General features: G+C 48.3%; 1 protein-coding gene across 1 annotated transcript; it reads right to left on the bottom strand.

Annotated features, from left to right (window-relative positions):
* Positions 1 to 26,375, bottom strand: SLC22A5 (solute carrier family 22 member 5). The gene is made up of 10 exons (XM_027547080.1): positions 25,721 to 26,375; positions 18,819 to 18,922; positions 11,289 to 11,443; positions 9,914 to 10,085; positions 8,665 to 8,791; positions 6,828 to 6,928; positions 4,762 to 4,976; positions 3,077 to 3,259; positions 1,805 to 1,940; positions 1 to 1,448 (listed from the first exon to the last, which is right to left on the bottom strand). The coding sequence occupies exons 1-10, from the start codon at positions 26,111 to 26,113 to the stop codon at positions 1,361 to 1,363; spliced, it is 1,674 nt and encodes a 557-aa protein (XP_027402881.1). The 5' UTR covers positions 26,114 to 26,375; the 3' UTR covers positions 1 to 1,360.
* Between the last annotated feature and the right edge of the window lie 28 nt (positions 26,376 to 26,403).

Here is a 26,403-nt window from a genome sequence, read left to right as displayed (position 1 = left end):
TTTTAAAAAATCATTTATTAAAACATCTTCATTTCCCAAGGCACTTCAGTAGCTTTCACAAAAATACTTTTTTTTTTTTTTTAAACCAGGTGAAGCATATGCTCTAGGAGTACCATGGTAACATATTCAGAAAAGAGAAGACAATTTTACATTGAACACAGAGTATCTCCCAGTGTTAAACCACTGAAGTGAGCAACTCTGAAAGACCGTGAGCACAACTTAACTTTCTTCTTTGTAATTTTTTCCCATGATTAAGTATCACAAAAGGAACACACACAATGACATCATTTTTGGCACTCAGAGAAGTGCTAGTATAGCTAAGGCTGGTGAGGCCTTGCAGAGGTGGCAACTGCAAAACATTGCCAGAGTGATTCTGGGTTGAAACGAACAAACCACGAAACAAAAGACAAAACCAGGAGGCTGAGGAACCAGCCTTTCCTACGTCTATTCTGAAGGGCAAATAACTTAAGGAGAAAAAAGACATAACAACAAACAAACAACGAACAAAACACAATCAATCAAAATCCACATTATAGTTTTGGGAGAAGAGACAAGTTTGCTTGTCTCTCTCACTGATTTACTTCCTTCAAACCATACGTCAGAGACCATAGTAGCTAGGAGACCTGACTCACACAGCAGTGGAAAACAAGTATAGTAGCTTCAGTGACGCATCTCTTGTGGGCCCAGACAAGCCCAGTGCTTTGATCAGATGTAAACAAGTCTACCCAGTAGCCACTCGGAGTGGTCCAAGTGCTCGTAAGTCAACGCACTTGTCTGTGTTCTGTATTTGCTCAGTTTCCTCCATATTAAATTCTTCTCGATTTCCCCAGACCTGTGTTCTCCTGCCCTGGGGAAGCAACAATATCCTTTGTATCTGAGAAAGTATGAGAAATCAAACTTCCTGTGAAATTACTTCTCTTCCTCTAAAGGGCACCATTAGAGGGAAACGGGGAAAACATGTTTCGTGGGGTGGGGGTTGGGGAGGGGAGGACTTAGACCTTCAGGTCTATCAGAGGCCTTTTTAGGTAGTCTGAAATTAAAATGTAAATTTAGCAAATGCCTCTCCTATTTTTTCCAAATCCTACTGGTTCCAGTTAGTGGTTAACTTCTTAGGAAGTGCCAAGTCCATCATTGTAATGGTTAGGATTTATCCAAAGTTGTCTGTCAGTAGCCAGAGTCCCTGGAGAAAGGTAGTGTCTAGGACCATAAGCAGCTGAGTTTGGGTGTCCATCCACGAGCAAGGCAGACACGGAATCCATAGAATCAATAGCAAAGACCTTTGCCACTGAAGGACCAGTGTCTGCACAAGCCACTTCTGACAAGACAGTCTTTCCTCTTCACTTTCTCACTGGAGGTTGTGTTAGAAGGATGTGCTTTTAAGGACTGTGGGGCTTTCTTCACCATCCTTTAACATCCTTGTGTGGCTTGGAGTTTGCCTGTATTTTATTCTATAAAGACAAGTCAAACAAAAGTTAGTAACAAATCTTAGAAAGATTATCTACCAGTCTCAAAACAAACCCCACCCCCGCCACTGCCATAGCTGAGGTTATCTCACTAAAGGGGGAAAAAAAATCATACAGCAGATTCTGAAAGGTTTCTCCTTGTCTCTGTACTATCCCAGAGTTGCTGTTGCTGTGGAGAGGTGAGTGATGACCTGGTGGTCTGGGTCCAGCCAGAAAGAACAGGCGGTAAGCACCTGGCCACGTCTGATCCTCTTACGGCTAAACTAGTCCATGGCATTTCTGAGTTCGTGGGGAACTCTCTGCCAGGCGCATTAACTTTGTGAAGAAGGAGGCCTCCTTACCCTTTGACCCTTAGCATCTGGTCAATGGTGTCTGGGAGTGGAGTGCCGAAGGTCTCTGGGAGGAACAAGGTGAGGATGGCTGTCAGGATGGTCAGACTCCCCATGAGAATGTAGGGCAGGAAGCGGTCGTAGGCACCTGTGGCGAAGCAGACAGAGTCCCAAGCTGGGGGTGCTTAGACGTGGTCTCTCCCCCTCCTTTCATGTCCCTGGGAGTCTAATGGGTATCACCTGGCTTCTCAGCCTCGGCATCTCCCAGTCTGAGCTGCCATATTGGAATGTGCCGCCTAGGCAGGTCACAGAACCCAGAGCTGGCACAAACCAGCAGTACCTTGGTGTGGGGAAGGGTGTAGACTGGAAAGATGGGGCTGGGCCATTTCTATTTGTATTTCCTTTCTTTTTTGGCTACATCCTGTGGCATGCGGGATCTCGGTTCCCCGACCAGGAATCGAACCCACGCCCTCTGCAGTGGAATTGCAGAGTCTTAACTACTGGGCCACCAGGGAAGTCCCTCCATTCCTATTTCTTAATGCTGGGTTTCCAAGGAACTTGAGGTACTTATCTAGGGACAGGAATAACTCCACCTCTCCAGACGTGTCACAACCCACTCAATTTGTCTTCAGGCCAGGTCAGGAGGTGTTTCTGCTTGTCAGATATTTGCAGCATATTCACAAAGTGCTCCCAAGGTGGGGCCACCCCTCCCCAGAGATGTGTCAGCTAGGAATATGCAGGGGGACTGCAGCTGCTGTGAAGAAATAATTCTGAGAAAGATAAAACTGGGGCCCTGTCACGTAAAATGCCATAACGCAGATCTTTGCACAGTGTAGAACTGCTGCGTTGAGTGCTTCACGTTACAGAGGTTCTCTGTTCATCAGATCTCTTCAGTGGACATCTTTCCCTTCCTATTCCTTTTAAACTCCCTATTCCTATTCCTTTTAAATTCCAAGAAGGGATTTCCCCAATTAAGTACACTGGCTCCCCAAACACACTGCAATTTCTTAGGACTGGGGAATTACGTTCTCTGACGGAAGGCCTAGGAAGGCTAACACAGGCACAAAACCCTCCGCTCTTGTCCATTTCTAGCTTGTTTACAGGTTGTTTTCCACAGGAGTGCTTCCACCACAGTGCACCTCCATAGGAACCTTCTCCAGGCACAGATCCAGTCTTGGCTGTGTGTACACTTGTTTTCCTGTTGAGCAGTCCCCAGCCCACATTACAGCCAATCAGTGCTTCCACCCCAACCCTCCCGTGTGTGCTCTGCCCCAAGGGACTTACCAAGGTAAACGAAGTAGGGAGACAGGATGCTGCCCAGGCGGGACGCTGTGGAGCTGACTCCCACGCCCATGTTCCTGACCACTGTGGGGTACAGCTCGGCCGTGTACACGTAGACCATGGAAAAGGCGGCTGTGACTCCAAACTTACCCACCATCACCAGGACTGTAGCCAAGTAATACAGCTCTGGAGAGGCAAAGGGAGGCCAGTAGGAAGAGGCAACAACCCAAGGTACACTGCTGCTGAGAGTGGTTTTTTTTTTTTTTGCCTGAAACAGACACATTTTCTCCCTTTCTTTCTGGGAAGGGATGGGGAGGGAAGTTTCTATAACTTCCTATTGTGGGATAAGGCACTTATGTCCCTCCAAGTTGCTTACTGAGAGGACGCTGGGACCGGCAGCTGTGTGAGGACATACTCTTCTCCTCAGCCTAGAGACCACCAGAGTGAGCCCCTTGATAATCCAAAGGAAACTTGCTCCCCAATCACAAAGTCACTAAAGACATGGAACCTCATGCTGCCAGCACTGTGGAATTTGCTAAGGATTTGTGTATAAATGGGAAGTTCAATCATAACTCACTTCACACTTTCACTCTACTCAACACTTCATAGACCAGCAGACCTTCAGGAATGACCCTCTGATCTCCCCTGCTTGCTGTGCCAATGAGGAGATGCTGCGAGTACCCTGCGGGTCTCCCTGAGCTCCGGTGTGAGCCTCCACATACACCCCTGGGCTCCCAGCCACACTATGCAGAGTGTTGCCAGCCCCAGGGACCCAGAGGTCCCCCGATCCATAACAACTCAGGGTACCACCATGGACATGAGGGTCCGTAAACCGTTTTGTGAGTTTTCAAAGACCTCACACCCTTCTGGAGGATACAAAGAAGGTTTTACAAATAAACTCCTGCAGCTGGCCTGTGAGAACCGTGCTGTGGACGGACCCTCCCATTTCCCTCCCCTCACCTCTTACCAAACAGTCCAGGCTCATTCCTCCTCAGGGTCTTGGCCTTTGCTTTTTTTTTTTTTTTTTGGCCTGAAATGTTCTGCTTCTAGACTTTTTCGTGGGTTTCTCCATCATTTCATCTGTTGCTACTCAACTGTCCCCTCTTCAGGGACACTGTCTATGACCACTCTATATAAACCAGCTCTCCAATGTCCTTCATTGTCATTATAAAAGGTAACACTGTCTGTACTATACTAAGCATTTTATTTACTTGTTCACTGTCTGTCTTCCCAACTGGAACGTGAGCTCCAGGAAGACCTGGGGCCCTGCCCAACTAGTTTACTTCTGCTCGTTAGCCCCAAGCACAGTGCCTCTCCCACAGTTAACACTGCGCAGCTGCTTATTGAATGAATAAATGACAAAGACAGGGCCAGGTTGAAAAAACACAGGGATGGCTCTCTTCCCTCCCCCTCACTCTGCAAAAACAAACACGCACACATTAACTTGGGTAGAAGAGTACCATCAACTGCCAGCCCCACATGGCTGCTGTCCTTCCTGCCCCCAAAGCCAGGCCATGATGACTGTCTGGTCCCAAGAGATACTTTCTCCTTATTTGTTGGACGAGAACACAGATATGCAAGCAAGCTCTAACAGCATCACTTCATGCTCTTTACTAATTGGGTGAGACAGTCGTAGAAACTGAGTGACTCAGTGGATATCTCAGACCGCAGACACGTATGGGACCTACCTGGGGGCACGAGCTGCACAAAGAGAAGAACGCTGCCACCTAGGAAGAGGGCGGTGGCCATGGAGTATCGACGGGGCAGGTGCCGCAGCAGCAGCCAGGCCAACACGTACGCTGGGACTTCAACCACAGCCGAAAGGAAGCAGTTCAAATAGACGTCCCCATGCAAGTTAGGGGTGTCCAGGGAGAGCCCGAAGTAGCCCACTGATATGGTCAGCCTGAAACAGAGTGCCGAGGAAAGCTGGAGAAGCAGCATCCAGGTGTCTCCCTACCTGGGAGACTTTTAAAATATCATTACTGCAGGAAATTCAAAACTATCCTCACCAGGAGGGTAGCAGATTTAACCTTGAGTCCTGCTTCTTAGAAACAAAGATAACTTCCCCCAAACCAGGGTACCTTTTGAGTCAGAGCACTTTCAAAGTATTCCAAAGTGTCCCAGCAAAGACATATAATTCAGACAGATTTCCTGTGTTGGAAAAAAAACCAAGACCCAACAACCTGTCAACAGGCCTTTTGACTTTACAAATCCTAAGCTGTGTGTGCTCAGCAGTGTCTGACTCTTTGTGACCCCAGGGACTGTAGCCCACCAGGCTCCTCTGTCCATGGGATTCTCCAGGCAAGAATACTAGAATGGGTTGCCATGCCCTCCTCCAGGGGAACTTCCTGATCCAGGGATTGAACCAGTCTTCTGCGTCTTCTTCTTCTCCTGCGTCTTCTGCACTGGCAGGTAGATTCTTTACCACTGAGCCCCCCAGGAATCCTAAGCTGAAGCACTCACAAAAGCCTACCTCCCTACTCTCCGAACCTCCCAGATCCAGCAACTGCAGAAGGAGCTCAGGAATGAGTAAAGAGGCAGCTATTAAGTGGGGTATGGTAAGGTTGGTGACATAACATAAAATAAGGAACACTCACTGGTCAAACATTTAGAGAAAGATCCCTGGCAGACCCTTTGGGGCGATGAGCCAAGAGACTGGTCAGAAGCAGTTGATCCTAACCCCCCCAGACTTGTGAGGAGGAAAGGGAGCTCCCAGTGGGCCATTTGAGTGCCTGTCTCCGGCAGACATTCCTTCTGTTGACGGTCAGCACTTTTTGGCAAACCAGACCAACATGAATCAGATTCTTTCTAACTCATCTGCAGGTTGAAGCCACAGCCGCTATAATCAGGGAAGAGGGCTCATACAGGAGTCCCTGGGAAATCCAGAGCAGGCGGAGAGCCCGGGTGAACCTCAGGACGGGTGACTCACTGCAGGCTGGCAAGTCTGTGGCGCAGGCTGAAGGTTGGCTTTGTCCAAGGCCGACTCAGGGGCGTGTGCTGCCCCGAGGGATCCCGGGCCATTCCTTGGAAATGGGTGACTCACAGTACCCCCCAGAGAGCAACCCAGCGGGCTGCCAAGGCTTGTTGACTCCAGCAACAAGGATTCTGAGATGGAGCCTGCCTTCCTCCCCTACTGCAGGCTCAGGTAGTCACCTGTAATCCCAAATGTCTGGCCACCGAGCAAACACTCTCTAGGCACTCAGATGTGTTCCTTCTTTCTGATAAGTCACAAATCCCTGCCTGACACACTTGGGGAGATGCCATGTGAGAAGGAACTTGAAGAGGACATGCAGGCCATGGCTCTGCCTCCAGGACAGTCTCCAAACATTCCAGAGGGAAGACGTCCTACTTCCACATTTCCGGAATGTACATAGCAGCCTCTGTAACCGGTGGAGCCTTCACTTAGAACTTCTTAAAGCCCTCACCAGTCCTCCTGCGTCACCGTCTGATGCACTGTCGACAGGAACAACTCAACTAGGGCCCCAACATGAGCAACTCTTCACCTTATGGCCCGGAGGGATCCCCAAAGACCCTGTATCTTCCTCAAGAGCCCCCATAACAGTTTTCGTAGTCCTGTTCTGAGATTCCGTTAAGAACCAGGACACGCCCACTTCTTTATTGCAAGGCACATCTGTGCCACTTTCTGATGACACAGGCTTTCAATTCTGGTCTGAGACATGTCTGCAAATGTGAAGCCTGAGAGCTACTGCCAGAAGCTGCGTCTGGAGGCCCCGGGTAGGTCTCACTTACGCACCACAGAATTATGGACATGACGGTGATCATCCGGATGTTCCGGGTTCGGATCAGATCCAGGATGCTGTGGGACTGCTGCTTCTGGGAGCTTAGGTCTTGTAGCTGCGGACAACAGGGCAAGGGTATGGGAGGGAGAGAGTGTTGGAGACTTAGAGACCCCAGAACATCGAAACTCTGGCATCTTAGCTTTCTGTGTCTCTGACTTGGGGAGTGGTTCGTGTTTCTTGCTTGAAAAGAAAAGTAGGTATAGAGGCTGTGTCTTGGGCTGTAGAAGGCTTCACCAGGCCTTGTCGATAACAAATTTGTGAACAAGAAAGAGGAATAAAAGTAAGTGACCAGCCTGTAACACAATGCAGCCAAGGAGGAGGCCTAAGCTGATTGCTCTCTCTGAGCACCACCCCGAACCCTGTCAATGGCCATATTCCAGGGAGGCCTCTGAGCATTCCTTCCCAAGCCTGGCTCCCAGCCCTCTGGGTCAGAGAGAAACTGGCTGTGTAGTTTATTGATATGATATTTTTTTAAAGAATTAATGTTTTTTGGTCCTCCTACCATGTAGTTACTGGTCTACTTCCAAGGAAAAAAATTTCAGATAGAAAAACAGGAAAATTGACCTTGGCTTCACCCAGTGTAACTTCCTATGAAATTTGGCACGGCCAAGGACATTAATAAACCACACGTCTAAACACACTGATGTTGCTTTCTTAAGCAAACCCAGCTTTGGAGTCTGTTTTTCCTGAGTTAGCAGTTCAACAAAAGGTCAACTTTTGACCTAACTGATCCCCTGAAATAGCCTCATTTCTATAAAAATGCCAGTGGATTCATGGGTTCACCAGACTGACCTCTGCAAAGCTCCCAAGGCTACCTCACTCAGAAGCCTTCCCTGCCATCTACCCCTTACTGAACTCTGACCGAGTCCTTTCTAGGACATCCTGAGTGGGAGCTAGTGCTGGGCCACTTCTTAACTGTGAGGCTGGCAGGGCTGTCAGTGGCCAGTGGCTTCTTTGCCACCTCTAGTAACTGGTCTCTCTTTCCCAACCCTGAACTCTGCATCGGAAGTCAGACTGGCTTGAACGTGCCTTTGCACACAGCAATATGCGCCTGCTGGCTCTTCTCACAGCCAGGCCCTCGTCTTTGTCAGAGAAGAGACACACTCCAGAATCCCATCAGCCAACAATGACAAGGTCTAAGCTCTTCTGGGAGCCACGGGACTGAGGAAAACTGCTTGTTACACACAGGGTGGAAACAGAAAGAACAGCAAAGAGAAACAAGATCCAGGAATCAGGCAGAGCCAGGAAATTACTCACTGCACGGGAGAACAGGGTTTGCAGAAAGGTGTGAGGTTGGGGGAGGGTGGATGTCAAAAAGGACCTGGCTCTAGGACGATACTCAACCACTCCCCATTGGTAGGCGGAAGGAGACAAGACAGTTTTAACTCCAAATCTATTTTTGTTTCATATTTTAGGCAGTGCATTTTTTTTTTAATTAGAAACTGCCAAGGTATAAGAAACAATGATTTTCCAGAATGCCAACTTCATGGAAGACCTATTACACATAAAGAGTTTTTATTATGAAAAGTAATGGTTCAACTGTATGATCACCTAAAAGAGAAGATTTATACAAAGTATGAAAATCTAAAATCCACAGGGAAGGTAAAGGAATTGAGGCAGCTGGCACCTTCTCAACTTCTGAATTTTAACAGGACCTGCCTTGGGATCAGCTGGGGCTTAGGCATGGAGAGGGCTGGGCTGCTATGTAAAGGGAGGGTTTCGGGGCTGTGTGATGCTGCCCTAAAATTGTGGTCATCGGGACCCTCCCAGCAGCCCCTGCACAGCGCTCACCTCACTGGAGTCAAAGATGGTTGAAGGTGCAATGATCCCATTGGTTTTGGCAGCCCTACGGATGATCACCTCTGCCTCCTGAAATCGTCCCTGAGAGATGAGCCATCGGGGGGACTCAGGGATGAACCTGGAAGTACAAGAAGCAGTCTCACTGAGCCTTCTGTCCCTCAGACCAGGTGGAGCACACGTGGAGGTGGGAAATGGGGTTTCAGAACCAGAGCGAGGTTTGAGGAATGTTTGATACTTCCAAGCCAGAAGCCAAGAGATGCACTGTGCTGCAGCCAGTAAGTGTGAGCCTCTGATTACACTGGAGTACACAGAATTTACAGGCGCCGACACACCCTGATGGGTGGGATTCCTCCCTGGCTGGCCACTTCCCATTTCTGAGGAGTGGTGGTGCCACCTGCTGGACACTAAGTAGACAGGCACAACATGGGTTCCTGCAGCCTGGCTTCTGTCATGGGCTGAGCTGGGGCCGGGGAACACACCTCACCTTGCTGTACTCCCCTGCTTGTTCCTGGCATCCCCAGAAGCTTTTGCACTGACCTCGGACAGCCTCTAGTTTATTGTCATCCCTCCCTCCTTGATTTTTCCACTTGACTGTCTATAAGGCACTTGGGCGTTCTGAGACTTTGTGGACCTTATTTTCTACCTCACCAGCTGGCCTCTGCCCTTGGGTCCTAACCAGGACTCATCTGTCTCTTCTCCCACTGTGCTCTGCAATGTTCTCACATCCACGTGGGCCAGGGACCTCGCCATCCCTACGTGCAAAGTGGGGTTCCCGCCTCAGCTTCATTCTCTCTCTTAGTATGGAATAGCCTCCTCTCTGCTTGTCCAGCTCTATCTTGGAGGCTAAGATGGAGCCTGGCTTCCTCCATCCTGCTACCTGGAGGACTCTCACTCACAATGTGCTCCTTCTTCTCTCAGTTCTGTGGCACGAGGATGTAGCAACACGCAACCAGAGCCAGGGCCTCAGCTGTCTTGTCCTGCGGTCTGACAGCTTCCTGGAGGTCATGCTAGACTATCATCTCGCAGTTACTGCTTTTTCCTCTGTCTACACTCCGATCAACGCAGCACAGGGCTGAGAACAAGTCTGTTGATTTCCTGAAGTTGTTTTGTTTTTGGCTTTTCTGTGGATGGAAAAACATTCTGAAAGAACTTAGGATGTGTGGGTTGCTGCTGCCCCCTAGTGAAAGCCAGACAGAAGACACCCTGCTAGTGGGTACCACCAGGCACAGGGCACACTCACCACCACAGCGCTGCACAGAGCACCCCCGGCACCGTCAGCGCCAGCAGCAGCATCCGCCAGTCTCTGATGAAGTAAGCAAACAGTGGCAGCAGCATGTAGCCAAACGCATAAAATATGCACACGCCTAACGTAGAGAATATAATACGAACTGACTTGCCAAGAATTTCTGTTCCTGTTCAAAACAAGGGAGGAGTCAGGTTAGTATTTTAATTCTGGTCATTTCCTTATTCATCTTCTTTTGTGTAATTTTCAACATACAGATAAGGGATCAGGAAGAATTATCTCAAAGTTTCCAAGCCTTTGGGAGGGACAGGATTCTGACCACTTGCTGCGGGTACCTCAGGGTTCTCTCCTGACACTGTCATCACTTTCTGAAACCCTATGCTAAAGATGCCATGTGGGGCCTCAAATTTAAATCTTCACTGAGGAAGGGTTCACTGAAGGCAATTTTGCTATTATAGCCACATGGGCTATTGCACTTAAAAAAATTTTTTTTTCTATTAAATGTGAAGAGAAACAAACAATCCTTTCAACGATCAAACCAAGGAACCTAATGACCCAAAAGCTAGAGTTAGAGTCCTCCAAACAGTGAAACTGGCAGCTTCTCAGTGAGAGCAGGCCAAAGCCCTGCACTGTGGATTATGAATTAAAACCCTGAAGGTCTCGTGACTAAAGCCCACCCCTATCAATTCATTCTTTTTTAAAAAAGATGTTTAAACAAACGTGGACCATTTTTAAAGTCTTTATTGAATTTTTTACAACACTGCTTCTGTTTTATGTTTTGGTTTTTTTTTTTTTTTTTTTGCCCATAGGCATGTGACATCTTAGCTTCACAACCAGGAATTGAACTCTGACCCCCTGCATTGGAAGGCAAAGTCTTAACCACTGGACCTCCAAGAAGTCCCTCAATTCATTCTTGCCAGTCAATTTCACTAGCCACTATGCGTTTCAGAAGAGGCAGTTTTCTTCCCTGGTGAGCCTGCCAATCATGGCCCTTGCTTCTCATGTCATGCCTTCCTCTTTCCTTAGCTACCCCAGCCCTGGGAAATGGCAGGCCCTATTTTTAACAGAAGATGTTTAGGTGAATTCTAGCAAAATGGCCATCAAGTACTAATGAGACCAAGGTGCCACAGGTCGGGGGCCAGAGAAGAACTGGAAATCAGCAGTTAGGCTATCTTGCTGCTGGGGACGAGAGGCTGGGTGGGCACTTGGAGGACTCAGCTTCCATGCCTACTAATTGGGTCCACCAAGGATCCCTGGTTGGCACTGCCAGAGACCACCTCCCCAAAGGGACATCACAGCTGTCCCCAGAAAGTGGGTGGTGGGATGATGGTGAAACAGAATCAAGTACTCAACTCCAAACTGATGGCCATACCCAGGACAAATGCTGCCACATAGTTGGAGATCTGGCCCATGCCTACAAGGAAAAACAGCACGGTAAACATCTCAAAGTTCTTCGAGAAGATCTGCAGGAAGCTGAAGCCTGTCTGCATGCCCATCGTCACAAACAGCACGTTCTTCCGACCAAACCTGGGAAGGAAAGGAGAGTGACAGAGAACCAGCTGGGAGAAGGCAGCATGAACGGGCCCCCCGAAGCGGGGGCTTTCCCCGGGGTCATTCAGGGAGGGGCTGCAGACAGTGCTGCCAGGGCACTTGGTGAGGGGGCCGTCCTGGTCTCTCGGTCCCTAGGCTGTTACTAATGCACAGCCTGGGCACCGGCGTTGCCCAAGAGGTAGTGCCAGAGTTAACACAATGATCACAAGGGACTGAACACACTCATTATACTTAAGTTTATACATTCATAATTAATATTTTTCAAGAGTTGGTTTACTTTGGAGGATAATGGAGAAAGAATTCATTATAGATGAAAACTGTTTAAATAAAGGGGAAGACATTTGTCCTGACTTTTCTATGTAAACTATATGAACAGTAACCAGTAACAGATGAGGGAAAGTATCATTTCATAAAAGTATTCCAACTATTAAATGAAACTAAAGTGATACCATTAGAACATCATCCTTTTATGACTTCCAGTGAATGAACAGATACGAGTATCATGTTTCAATGACTGCTAACATCATAAAAAGAGACACTTGAACACTGTATAACTCCTACAGTCTTGCCAAAGGGGCTGAATCTGATGAAGTCTCTGGATCTAGCTGCAATTTGCAAGAAATGCAGAGGAAAAAGCAATATGTTCAATTGCACTGTAAGTATACCCTCAGCAAAATTCAGACTGGGAAATTCTACAAGTAGAATAGCCCAGGCAAAGAAAAGGATGGAGAACCCCTAGGTTAAAGCAGACTAACAGACATATAAAAATTTTTAAGTGAGCAAGACTAAACTTGTGTTTAAGGATGCACATTTGGATGATAAAACTACCAAAAACCCACAGGGAAGTGATTATTATAAGTCAGGCTAGTGTTTACTGATAGGTGAGGGAGGCTACTGTCCTTGGGATGGGACAGATGAGTGGGGCTTCCTGGTGGCCAGCAAAGTTCTATTTCTTGACTTGATATTTATATGGTTATTTCCCTGGAATAATTCATTAAACCTCACTTGTTCTGTGTGGTTTTCTATATCTATGTTCAATTTAAAATTTTTTTAAATGTTGTTTTTTGGATTTGTTTGGTTTCAAAGACAGTGCTACAACAAGTAGGAACAAGTCAACCTAGTTCATTCAACCTAGCAGATTCAGCTTGAGTCTGGCCAGGGCTAGCAGACACCCATTTTCATTCAATGAATATTTATTTGAACATCTATTATATACTAGTCACTATAAATGCATTTGAATAAGAAAAAAAGACATGGATTCTGCCCTCAAGGAGCTTATAGTGTGTAGTAGAGACAGACAGTCATCATATTTTAATCACTCTGCTCAATGTACGATCACACAGTGAAACAAGAGCGCTGAAGGATCAGCATCCTGACCCACAAGGGACCCAACGAAGGAACCTATCCTGACTGCAGGTAGAGGCTGGGGACTTGGGCATTCAGGGGAGGTCTCCCTGAAGATGGGGCACCAAGATCAGACCCAAACGTAAAGTAGTTGTTGACAAGAGGGGGTAGGGGAGAGTGACCAAGCTTTTGATGATACAGTACAGTGGGGGAAGTCAACATTAATACTATGATAAAATCTTTTATTTATTTCTGATAGGCAATGTGAAGGCAAGGCACAAGGAACCAGTGTAATAATGTAAACCAGACACCCTGAGGAGGTCACCTGTGTGGTCAAGGAAGGCCGTGGCATGGGGATGGGGGTCCGGGAATGTTTTGCTGTGACTATGAGAAGAGCACGTACAACTGTGGTTGGAGGGGCAAGACGAATGCACGCGAGGGGCAGCTGGTCAGGAGGAGACTGCTGAGGGTGCCAGGGGGCCAGTGCACAAGGCCTTCAGCCATGGTAGAGTTTGGTGCTTCTCCCCATTACAACAGGGGTTTGTTGTTTTTGATGATACTGGCATCTAGTAAATAGAGGCCAGAGATGTTTTGAACATCTGAAAATACCCACGATAGTCTCCCACAACAAAGCAGTCTCTGGGGCAAAATGTCAACAGTGCCGAGCAACCCTGGCCTAAAAGGAGACTCCCCTGCATTGTTCGGAACAATAGCGCCCTGCACGCCAACCAAGGGGTGGGGCCTCCCTACCCTGCTCTCCCCTCCCAAGGGCTCCCTGGAGAGTAGTGAAGAGGACAACTCAGGGAGCCCTTCCACTGCAACAATCCTTGGCAATCTGGGTTTGGGGCTCAAAAGAGTCACTTTTTAAAAGAAACATTTGTCTATTTTTATTCTTTGATATTATATTTATGTGTACACAGCACATTTGTAAAATACAGAAAAGCACAGAGAAGAAAATAAAAATCAGCTATATTCTCTGACAGCCACTAACATTTTTTTTCTTTATTTTTCTAAATTGAAGTATAGCCAGTTTACAATGTTGGGCTAATTTCTGCTGTACAGCAAAGTGACTCAATTATATACATACAGACATTCTTTTTTCCTCTTCTTTTCCATTACGGTTTATCCCAGGAGATTGGATATAGTTTCTTGTGCTATATGGTATTCAATAGGATATTGTTGTTTATCCATTCAAAACATAATAGTTTGCATCTACCAACCGCAAACTCCCACCTCCCTCTCCCTTGGCGACCACGACTTTGCTCTCTCTGTGAGTCTGTTACTGTTTTGTAGACAGGCTCGCTTGTGTCATATTTTAGATTCCGCATATAAGTGATATTGTATGGTATTTGTCTTTCCTTTCTGACTTGTCATTTAATATGATAGTATCTAGTTTCATCCACGATGCTGCAAATGGCATTTGTCTCATTCTTTTTTTATGGCTGAGTAGAATTCCATTGTACAGATGCGCCACATCGTCTTTATTCTTTCGCCTGTCGATGACCATTTAGGTTGTTTCCATGTCTCTGCTATCGTGAACAGTGCTACTGTGAATACAGGGGTGTACGTACCTTTTTGAATTACGGTTTTGTCCAGGAGTGGGATTGTTGGTCATGTGGTAGTTCTATTTTTAGCTTTCTGAGAAACCTGCACACTGTTCTCCACAGTGTCTGCATCAACTTACATTCCTAGCAACAACGTAGGAGGGTTCCCTTTTCTCCACACCCCCTCCAGCATTTTTTTTTTTCCCTTTCCCAGCATTTGTTATTTGTAGACTTTTTAATGATGGCCTTCTGACTGGTATGAGGTGATACTTGTCACTGTAGTTTTGATTTGCAAGAAAGGCTCACTTTTAAAATCTGTCAACACAAGGTTAAACATACACATGTCCACAAAAATAAAAATATCAGCTACTTCTTCCCTAGGGTTGTGCCTCCCTTATAATTCTGCACTTAAAGGTAACTCAGTGACATCAGATAAAATGCTTTGGCAACCCAGGATTACGTTATTGCTCTTGACTTTTAGGCTTATTCATATTCCTGAAAGGAGTCCTATATAAAAAGTTACTGTTGATATCACAGACAACACTGGAGGGCATGAATGCACTGCTCTAAGGCAATCTGTTAGGCTAAGGTTTTTGACCTGGCTCACTTAGGAGAAATCTGTCCACCTCACAGAGCCCTGGGGCCGCCCAACAGGGTGCAGACAAGCTTGGGTGGTACAAGGAGCTGAAGGCAGGTGCCACAGCCAGAACAGCCACATTTTTGGCTATTTCATTTACTGGACTTAAAGGATCCTACTTAAAAGAAGACGTCTGCTAGCAAAAAAATTTTTTTAAAGGTTTGAGAAGCACTGTACTAGCCCTTCTGAAGAATAAGGTAGCCTTCAACACAGTCACTAACTTTGTTTCTATTGTTTCCTTGGGAGCAGACCTTTTGAAACTTGAACACTTTCCTCAGATCATCATGGTGTTACGTGGTCATCAGGCTCCGAAGCTGACCCACAGTGATCTATCTATTCTATGACACAGCTGACCAGAGAAATGCGCTGGGTTTCAACTCTGAAACTAGGGTACTTCCTCCTAGTTTTTCACATCAAGGTAATTACTCTGAGTCTCAGCTGCCACCCCACCCTGTGAGGAGGAACTCCCACTTCCGCTCCAGGAGGCCCTCTAAGCTCAGTCCACGGTATGCCCTCCTCTCACTCTACACTGTTCCCATCCACTTTCCGGGCTTTGATGAGGGTTCTGTGAACTGACAATTCCCAAATGCGTTTCTCTAGCCCAAACCTCTCATGAAGCACCCTATCCATACATCCAACTCCATACTCAATTACTCCTATGAGACCCGAAGTCTCATAGTCACCCTGAATTAAGTATGTTCAAATGGAACTCAGTACCTTCTCCTACAAACTTTGTCCTCTTCCACAGGGCTTTGTCTTTGGGAAGGGCATCACCACCTGCACAGTTGTGCAGGCCAGGAGTCTCCCTCCCCTCACTTCCTGTGCACACAGAGCTAAGCCCTGTCGGTTCTACCTCCTTCCACTCCTCTCCGTGTCTACTGCCTTCAGCCTAGTCCAAGTCACCTTCATTTCCTGTATAAATTATTGTGATAACCTCTCACTTGGTCTTTCTGCCATCCCTCTTGCTTCCTTTCAATCCTTTCTCCACCAAGTTATCAAACAACTTTTTAAAAAATGCAAAGCTGATGATGTCACACTCTCAAAAGCTCCACCCTGCTACGTGCTGAAAGCCCAGACTCCTGTCACCTGCTAAGCCCGGCTGCTCTTCTGCTTGGGACTCAGCCTGCCTCACTGTGGTGTCTCTATTCCACTCTCCACACCACTCCAGAGCACTGTCTCCAAGCTCCTGCGGTGTACCATGCCTTTTCTTGAGTCTAGGCTTAAGCACTCTCAGCTTTCCTGCACAGAACACTCTTTCCTCTCTCCAGCCCTTTAGCTGGCTAATGCCTACTCATTTTTCAACCCCTAGCACATGGTTCATCATCTCAGGCCTCCTCTGTCATACCCTCTCTGAGTACCTTGTACTTCTCTGTATCACCTACCATCACAAAGGGTAATAAGTACTTCCCTCAATTCGTTGTTTAATACATTCTGCCTTGCTAGAAGGCAAGTTCTAGAAGAGTGGGCACCTGGAACGGTAGTTCACAGGAAACAGGATCAGGACTCTCTGGGCCCTAATCCTAGCTCTGCCACTTGCCAGCTGTGTGACTCTGGGCAAGTCATTTAATCCCTCTGGGCTTCATTTTTCCCATCTGTAAAATGAAAAGAATAATACTTCCTGTATCATAGGGTTACAAAGATCAAATTATTTGTTGTTTATTTGTACAGTACTTGTAAGAGTGAACGGCACATATTAGAAGCTCCGTATGTATGTATGTATTTATCTATTTATTCATTTACTTTGTGCTGTGCAGCTTATGGGATCTTAGTTCCCTGCCCCAACTAGGAACTGAACCTGTGACCTCGGCAATGAAAGTGCAGAGTCCTAACCACTGGGGAATTCTCAGATGCTCTGTGTTTATTAAGTAAATGTAAGTAACTAACTGATGCTTGCTATAGGTTAAGAGTTCTCTTGGGTGGGGTAGCTGAGTCATATAGTAAGTGTATATTCACCTTCAGTAAATACTGCTATGCTCTAAGTGTATTTATAAAGGATAAACAGGAAAAAAAGTTTCATTAAAATATGTATTTAAGTATGTAAATGTTGAGATATATTAGTTCCCCGCCCTCAGTAGGAACTGAACCTGTGAGCTTGGGAATGACAGCACAGAGTCCTAACCACTGGACTACCAAGGAATTCTCAGATCCTCTATGCTTGTTAAATAAATGTAAGTAACTAACTGATACTTGCTGCTAGGTTAAGAGTCTGGGGAAGCAAAGGCCTTTCCCCTAAAGGAGCAAGTTTCTCAGGCTCATCTAGAATCAACAGTCAGTGGTCACGGCCTACTGAACTCTTTAATACTTACAGGTGACTGTGGGAATTTGTCCCTTTCAAAAATCACTAGATGACACACTGGAAAAGACAAATCTAGTGAAAAACGCACATATTTCTTATGAGGAAAGACTCCTCAGGTAAAGATATTAATCCATAGATGCAATATGCCCGAACATCCCTCTGCATGAAAGCTACAGGGTACGATGGCTGTGTGCTCAAAGCAGGACGACATCCTCAGCTTGAACCTCTCTATGAGAGACTCCCCCTGCTGGGAGGATGCTGGGACTCCTCTCCACTGGGTGATCCGGTGTGGCCAAGGAGCTTGCTGAAGGCTATTCTCCTTGCCACAGGCTTCTCTCACAGACCCTGAAGTCCTGAGATAAAAAGACACAGTATCATAAACCCCTCTGTGAATATTGTGGTAACTCTGGAACTTTCTCCAGAAAAATGCTTGCATACAACCTCTAAAATTTTGTAGGTAATCTCCAGCGGAGATGAACTCCCTAAGCCCCAGACCTTGAGTCAAGAGCCCTGGAATTATACAAATCACCTGCTTATGGGTTGAAACAGCACACTTCCTGATTGCTGTGAAGTACGATAACCACAAGCCTGTTAGCTAAAGGGAATCAGCCCTGTGAGCATAAGAGTTCTGCCCGTCACACTGCCATCGGCTAGTGAGACCTCCTCTTACCTTGAGGAAAGAGTGATGGTTTTTGGGAACACAGAGGCAACTGTCTATGGAACGCCCTAAGTCTAGCCAAGGCTATGGTTTTTCCAGTAGTCATGTATGGATGTGAGAGTTGGACTATAAAGAAAGCTGAGTGCTGAAGAATTGATGCTTTTGAACTGTGGTGTTGGAGAAGACTCTTGAGAGTCCCTTGGACTGCAAGGAGATCCAACCAGTCCATCCTAAAGGAGATCAGTCTTGGGTGTTCATTGGAAGGACTGATGTTGAAGCTGAAACTCCCATACTTTGGCCACCTGATATGAAGAGCTGACTCATTTGAAAAGACCCTGATGCTGGGAAAGATTGAGGGCAGGAGGAGAAGGGGATGACAGAGGATGAGATGGTTGGGTGGCATCACCGACTCAATGGACATAGGTTTGGGTGGACTCCAGGGGTTGGTGATGGACAGGGAGGCCTGGTGTGCTGTGGTTCATGGGGTCACAAAGAGTCAGACACGACTGAGCGACTGAACTGAACTGAACTGAAGATCTACAATACAGCTCATGTGCTTGTGTGTGGTGTCTCCCTCTCCTAATGTGTGAAGACACCAAAGGGTTATGCTTACCTAGGGAAGGCCAGCCAGGAGCCACAGAAGTGAATCAAGGCATATTTCCTGGTCAACTGGATCATGGATACACTCAGCTGAGGTTGCTTTGCTCAGCAAGCATCAGTGAGAGGAGGCTTCTGACTCTCCTTACTTGGAATGGAGTCCATAGTATTGATGTGCCTTCCCTCTTTTCAAACACACAGCCCAGGCTGAGAGGATACTACCTGGCTCTATGCTGGGGGCCCCAGCAGCTGCAGGAGACAGATACCCACCTTACCTGTCTGAGAGCTGCCCCGAAATGAAGGAGCCCATCAGCACACCCACGAAAAACAAGGAGATTGTGAGCGGGGCCTTCCAGTCGTCCTCACACACCAGGTTCCACTGAAAGAGGAGAGAAGGATGTATTACTTCTTTTTCAAAGTGCTTTAAATGTTCAGCTTCTTGGAAAATGAAATCAGAACATCCCATATCCTTGCATGCTTTGTTTACATGACCGCAAGGGTGTGTGAGCTCACTAAGGCAGGTGACAGCCCACTGGGCAGCAAGGCATGGCACAGGTTTCCCCTCAATGGGGAGACTGGCCATCTTGTTTTTCATAGCTTTTAGCCTCATTGTTTTGTTATCAGTTTCAGGAGGGGAGACAGGCAGGGAGCAGGTACTCTGCCCACATGCCAACCAAAGAGGAAGGGCGAGGCTTCACATGGTCACTTCTAAGGATCTGGGCTGAGGCTGGGACTGTGAGTAGAGCAGGCAACCTCTCAGTGGGGTCCAGGCCATTGGCACGGATGGCATATGAGTGGTTCTGGAGCAGGGCTCTGCAGCTCCAAGGGTCAGGGTATCCAGCAAGGAGATGCAGCCAGAAGGCCTAGTATGCACCTTCTGGATCTGTTCCTTCAGCTCTGCTCAGGTCCTGACTCTGGGCCAATGACTCCTGGCTCCTGCTGACAGTTAGAGCTGGTATCCCTGATGCTGTGCCAACATAAGGCCCGAGTACAGCCAAGAGCACTGAGCTGGGAGCCAAGAAGCTGGGTTGTAGCTCCTACTCTGTTAACTAGCTACCCAAGCCCATCGTGCCTTAATCTCCCCATTTATGAAACAGTGACTGGGGGTGGGAACAGGTTGCAGTGCTTGGTTCCTGGAACCTGGTGTAGAGTTTCACCCACAGTTGGCATGGGAAGAGATCTGCGGGCCCAGGGAAGCACTGAACACTCACACATGAGATTGCTCCAGCCTAACAAGGGCCAAGAGAAGGATGAGAAACCAAAATAGGAAGCTTGCTGGTTCCCAGAAAAATGTTTCCCAAAACAGAGAGATGGTACTCTGTAATAACCAAGAAGGCCACCTTCCAGGGAATTCAGCCCCTTGCTTGCCTGGTGACAGGCTGCATGCCTGCCCTCCACGGATCCTGTTGGCTCCTGGGGAAGTACACGGCTTCCAAGAAGAAAGCATCTCTTCCAGGTCAAGGTCAGAGGGAAAAACAAGTCTGCTTCTCAGCCCTGCTGGGCAGTGCATGCAGAAAGCCTCCAGGCACCTCAGAATGGGTAGAAGGGCAGCCCTCAGGATGGATCGGAGAAGGCAATGGCACTCCACTCCAGTACTCTTGCCTGGAAAATCCCATGGATGGAGGAGCCTGGTAGGCTGCAGTCCATGGGGTCACTAAGAATCGGACACGACTGAGCGACTTCACTTTCACTTTTCACTTTCATGCACTGAAGAAGGAAATGGCAACCCACTCCAGTGTTCTTGCCTGGAGAATCCCAGGGACAGCGGAGCCTGGTGGGCTGCCGTCTATGGGGTCGCACAGAGTCGGACACGACTGAAGCGATTTAGCAGCAGCAGCAGGATGGATCAAGAACCCCTGCAGAAGATGATAAGGCTCACTCAGCCGCAAGCTAGCTCTCCACTCTGGAGCAAGCCTGTGCCTTGGATGGACTGAGAATGGGTGGTGATCCCCACTCCAGGGAAGAGTTGGGGGTCACCAACTCTTGAGTCTAGAGGAAGCCCAGACTAGCAGGGGACAAGCAAGGAGCACTAAGGCCCAAAGGTTCAGGCAATGGCAGCCTTCTCATCTCTGCAGTCTCAGTGGTGCCAGCACCCAGATACCATCTTCCTTCTAGGAGGGTGTGTGCTCCTAGGGCAGCTGCCATCCAGACACAGCTGCTGAAGTCAGAATAGGAGTGGCAGGGAGTTAGAGCTGAGGGACTCGGTGAGGGCGTGCCAGCCTCTGGGTGTTAGATTATGGTTATGGTCACAACTGAATATGATGGGATCTATTCCCAGCTAGCAGGCACTACTTTTGTAGTGACAGAGATTTTAAAAAAGACTGAATAGAGTCATTAGCTGCTTCTCAATAGGTCTCTCATGAGAGCTGGGGTCTGATACAGCTGAGCCAGACTAGAAGTCCAGAGGGGCATTTTCAATGAGTTCTGGAGTGGCACCTCTAAACCCCCACCTCATGTCGGGTCTCCCAGTATAGGCTTCTAGGGGCTTCTCGACTGGCAAGGCCAGATGTTACCTGAAACTAGGTCAAACAATGCTCTGTAGGAGATAAGGTGACTGAAGTGCTCATCAAGTGGATCCCCAGAGCATCTCTCCGGCTCCAGCAGCCTCAGCCCCTCCACTTGGTTCAGTGTCCTTACTCTGGGCAAGCATGTAACTACCTGAAGTAACTGGGCTCTCCATCTACTACCGACATGTCTTAACAATCCTCATGGCCTGGCTCTGGGCCCTCCAAAAGCAAGCAAGGGTTAGCAGTTCCTTCCTACTGGCCACAAGGGGCCTGTATATAGGGTCAGGAAAGGGACTAGGTTTCAACAAATGAACAGAAGGGCAAGCACGGACTGGGTTCCACCCAGCCAGCCCAACCCACCCACCTGGCAACCACCAGATGGACTGCAGCGGGCTCTAGGACTTGGCCTGACCCCCCTAAGGAGGGGTGGGATGAGAAGCCCATAGAGTCCAGGTTATGACCCAAGGTTTGCTGTCTTTACAGCAAAAGGAATCTAGTATTTCTATACTGAGTTCCTGGCTTGGCAGCCATGACTAAGGCAGCTACAGATCAGCTCACTGAAGACGCCACCTGGTATGAAGGATGAACTGTATTAGCTGATGATAATAGGTATTAACCTTAGAACTAAATGTGTAGGTTTAAGATTTATGTCATGAGTCTAGCATCATTACCCCTCAGCTGGGTGAGCTATAAAAGCAGGAGCAAACTTAGGGAAAAAAAAAAAAATCTGAGAGTAACCCTGGCAAAGGGCCTAGGCTTGCTACCCTTCCTGGTTAGAAATGTGCCTTTCTAGCGGTGATGGCTTCTTGGAGATAGCTTATATATATAAAGCTTTTTAAATTACATACTTTAGTTAGGCACAGTTTGTTTTATGTAATTTATACCTCAATAAAGCTGTTTAAATTTTTAAAAAGAAAGAGAACTGTGTCTCTTGAACACAGCATGTAGTTGGTGCTACTTCTCAGTTATGGGAAGTACAGAGATGATGTAGTTCCCTGGGACTAAATGTTCTTACCTGTGAGTTGACTGGGAGAAAAAAGTGAGAGAGCCTGTGCCCACAGGGCAGAAGCTCTTTCCTAAGATGTACCCAGCCTGACCGAATCAGTGGTCAAACACACTGGTAAGCACTATCTGTTACTGAAGGCCATGCAGTCCTACACACGTTTCATCCTGCCTCCTGTTGCAGTTAATGGTGAATCCTTGACCCAAGGCTGTCAGGGCAAGGAGAACAATTTGCGACCACATCCTCTAAAAGCCTGGCAGAGCCCTGCAGTGGAGAGACTCAGTACCTGTTTGATACCTAGGTGAGTGAGTGACTCGATGGATAAAGGACTGTTAACCTTCCAAACCATACTATCCCTTGGGTTTCGTCCTTGGGCTTGGCTGCCCAAAGCCCAGATGAACCCTGAACTTCATTCTCAAGAACAGATTATTTTCCTTTCTCCCTCATCCCTTCTCTGGGTCCACTGTCAGAACTTTGACCCAGGGTGTTGGTTCTCAGCTAGCTAGAGTCTCAATCTGACCGCTCATGGTCAGATGGGTCTGCTGTGACTGTATGTACACAGGGGCCCTCAGGGATTTGCCATGAGCTGCAGGGGCAGGGAAAAGGGTCCGCACTTCCCTAGAGTGAGGGGAGTCAGAAAGGCAGAGCAGTGAGGCCCTGGCTCCAGGTCTTTTTGGTCTCCCCACCCCTTTAGTCAGCCCAGGGCCTGCCTCCCCAGTTGATGCAGCTTTTTCTTTGGGTGGATGCGGAGATAACAGTGGGTGCTCTCCTATTTTCTAAGACTATGCACTTACGAGATAAGGCTGATGGAAAAGCTGGTCGAGAAAAAGAGGCTTTCCAGGACAACAGGGAGTGAGTAAGAGTGTTGCCAAGGGCCAGGGCAGGGGGCTTCTGGGAAGCAGAGGAAAAGGGGACACAGAGAACTGCTGGATTTTTGGCTGAAGAGACCCTAACTCATGAGTGCTGGAGTAGCTAGACATTTCCAAAGGAAAACTCTACAGCCACAGGCTGTGTTATGGCAACACCAAAAAGCAGGTGACCCAGGCAGCCTGAAAATCACCCATGTTCCCAGAGAAGGAGGCAGCGCTGGGCCAAGAAACACTCAGGGATTGGAGCGCCACTGCATAGTGGAGTGGCTGATGCCCCCGCACCCCTGGGGTGGCGGAAGGGCTACAGAAGGGTTCAGCCTAGAAGCTCATGAACCACCTATTCCAGAAACATGGGAGAACAACCTCTTTCACCTCATAAACAGTGTCCCCTTCTTTCTGCCAATCCCAACACCTTGTTGCAGATCCACATGGGCACAAGCCCCAGTCTCTGGAGTGGGGGGTTACATTTACTTTGAAATATTCCACTTAATGCTTTTTGACCATCCCTGAGTTTCTCTTCTATGAGTTAAACCTGTCCTTTTCTTCTTCAGTTCTCCCACGGTGGAGAAGATTTCAAAATATTCATTAATCCATTCAACAAAAATGCTCCTGAGTACTCAATCTGCAACCAGCATCAATGTCAGGACTTGCAAGATATAAGTACACCACAAAATTTAGTACTCTGTGTGCACTCAACTCCACAAAGAAAAAAAAAATCAAACAGGAAACTGGGGGTTTTCATCTTCTGCTGAAAACCATGAATAGGAATTCCATACCAGTGTACTTACAAATACCTCTAGGCATGATTTGGGGCAGAGGGCGGGCTTGAAGTCATTTAACAGGCACAGGACTAGCTGCAGTGGTCAGCCGGGCAGGTCCGATTGAAAGAAAACGGGCCTTAGAAAAATGGAGCCATCAGAATGTTAATGTAACAGCTTCCAACAGTGACTGTTCACCAGAAGAGAATGAGCAGCCTTGAACCTAAAAGTCTGGCATACCAGCATCCTCAAACAAAGAGCTAAGTAATGTATTAATCTTGCCTCCCTGCAAAGACTGACAACCTGGAAGTAGGTGAAAGGGCACAGAGCTCTTTCGAAACTGTTTAGACAGCTAAAGAAACAGCCTAAATATACAAAAGGAAAGGCTGATATTGGTAGCAACATAGCTCAAGGACCCTTCTGGAACAGTCTGCCTTTGGGAGCTCATCAATGCCATCACTGCTCTCATCCAAAGGCAGGATGGGGACAGCAAAGAAAGAGCAAATGATTAGAGTAAGCCAGAAACATAGGGGTTAGGGCAAAGTCTTAAGAAATGCCACGAGCTGCTCCTGACTTCACTGCCTTCTCCTTCCGCAGGCAGCCAGATGCAGAATTTGCAGGGACTTCTAGGTCATGGAGTATGGCTTCCCCTCCGTGGTCTTTGCCTGCAATCTGAGGGACAGCCTCTACTTTCACAATGCTCACTGGCTTCCAGGAGGGTGACAGACTCGCTCGGGAGGCTGGGATAGAGGATTTGTGATGACTGTAAGTTTTAATACTCCGTGCACGCTTCGGCCACAGATCACAGTCAACTACCTCCAACCAGCGCCTCTCCTCTCACGCAGCAGTGCCTGAGGACACCGGAATGCTGTCACTCGCTGAGATCCCAGTGGGGCTCTTCTCACACTCCTACTACACACATGTGGAGTAAGGAGGCACAGATGCTGGGGACATCAAATGTCCAAATATACAAAAAACAACACACACACACACACGTTTGTTGAGGCAGCACTCAGACTACCTTGAAGGGTGACAACCCCCAGAAGCAACATACACACACAGTCTCCAGAACCCATGTAAGCCTCCTTGAGGCTCCAGTAGGGTTTGATGCCATAACAGGAACTATGGACCATTCCCTTCAGCCTCTTCCCTGTGAATCCTGACCTTATGCCAGGCTGTGTCTTACTGTTCCAGACTTTGTCTCTGTTGAGCTATACACCCCAGACTCATCGACAATCCTCCTTCTCCAAGAAGCCTTGCCTACTCCTCAAACCCCTGTTCTTGACACACAGTGAACCTGGGCACCCGAGAGTCTTTCCAGAAGTGCTCTTTTTAATGTCCTGCTTGCTCAGTTTTGCTGAGACTACACAGAGTCAGAGTGCCAGAGCTGGAGTAAGATGCAAAGCAGAACCGCATGCATCCATAAATACCACATCATACATCCAGCTTTAATAATTACAAGGTCACCGGGGATAGAAAAGGCCACCCAAAAGGAAAATCCAAGGGGCTGGGGAATGAGAAAGGTTTTCCCCCTGCTTCCGATGAACTAAGGCTGTATGCTTTAACTAAATCTGGCTAAAGACATTTCCTTAGAATACCCTAAAACATTCCAAGTCAAGAAGTCACTCCAAATGGATCTTCAGATGCACAGAATCCTAAAAGACTAATGATAACTGACCATGAGTAAAAAGTAAACAATTTTTTATGGGGAATGACTTTGACTTTTTATGGGGAAAGTAAATGAGTATTTACAAGGAATTGCTAGGTCCTTCTTGGCTTCCTCTCCAAGGTAGCTAACAAGGAGGGGTGGCAAGACTGACAACCGTGCTGCGATGGCCACGATCTCTCTGGAAGTCACCACGAAAAGGGCTCCCGAGCCACCTGGCTGGAGGATGTCCATCACCAGTATGTAGTGAGTCCGCGGCGAGGGAGTGACAGTAGCCAGCACGCACCTTGGCGGGTGGAGTGCGCGACTTTAAAGACAGTGAAGGTCCTGCCTACGTCTAGGTCTCAGGCCCTGGGCGCGGAGCTGGTACCCACCTCGGTGACGATGGTGGACAGGTAGATGTCCTGGCTGAACTCCCAGCCATCCAGGCAGCCCTCCTGCTCCAGCTGCTCTAGGTCCACATCGCGCCCCGGCTCCAGCCCGAGCTCCGAGAAGTTGACCATCATAGCGAGTCGGTAGCGGCGGCAGCTCTGAGGCACCTCGCGGCCGTCCTGCAGCCGCATGGGGACACTGTGGTTGCGCCACGCGCTGCTCAGGTTCGCGGTGTCCGGCACCCGGCAGTGGTGTTCCGGGGTGGCCGTAAAGAACACGGACGACAGGCCATTGAAGCCGTTGGGGATGATGCTGGCGCTGAGCAGGAAGAAGATGAGGCGCTGAAAGGGCCCCCACTCGCCTAGGAAGGCGGTCACTTCGTCGTAGTCCTGCATGCTGCCTTCAGCTGCCGGCGCGCGGCGCGCGGCCCGCGGCCGGGGGTCGGAGGACGCGGCGGCGCGCGGGGGCGGAGCGTGGCGAGCCTGCGCGCCTGCGCGGCGGATCCCCACAATGCGACCGAGCAAGGGTCTTGGGGACGGCCAGCTGACTGAACAGGTTCGCAAGCTCCTGCCGCCGCCGCGGCCGAAGCGACTGGCCTTACATAGTGCGCGAGGCCGGGGCGGGCTCTGAGCCTGAGCCGCCAAGCCCGCCCAGCCCGCCGGTGGCGCGGCGCGGACGGGGGTGG

The sequence above is a fragment of the Bos indicus x Bos taurus genome, chromosome 7, assembly GCF_003369695.1.
Source record: "Bos indicus x Bos taurus breed Angus x Brahman F1 hybrid chromosome 7, Bos_hybrid_MaternalHap_v2.0, whole genome shotgun sequence".
In the NCBI taxonomy this organism is placed as follows: Eukaryota; Metazoa; Chordata; class Mammalia; order Artiodactyla; family Bovidae; genus Bos; species Bos indicus x Bos taurus.
Note: the sequence above shows the minus strand (reverse complement) of the source record. Positions and strands in the feature narration are given on the sequence as shown.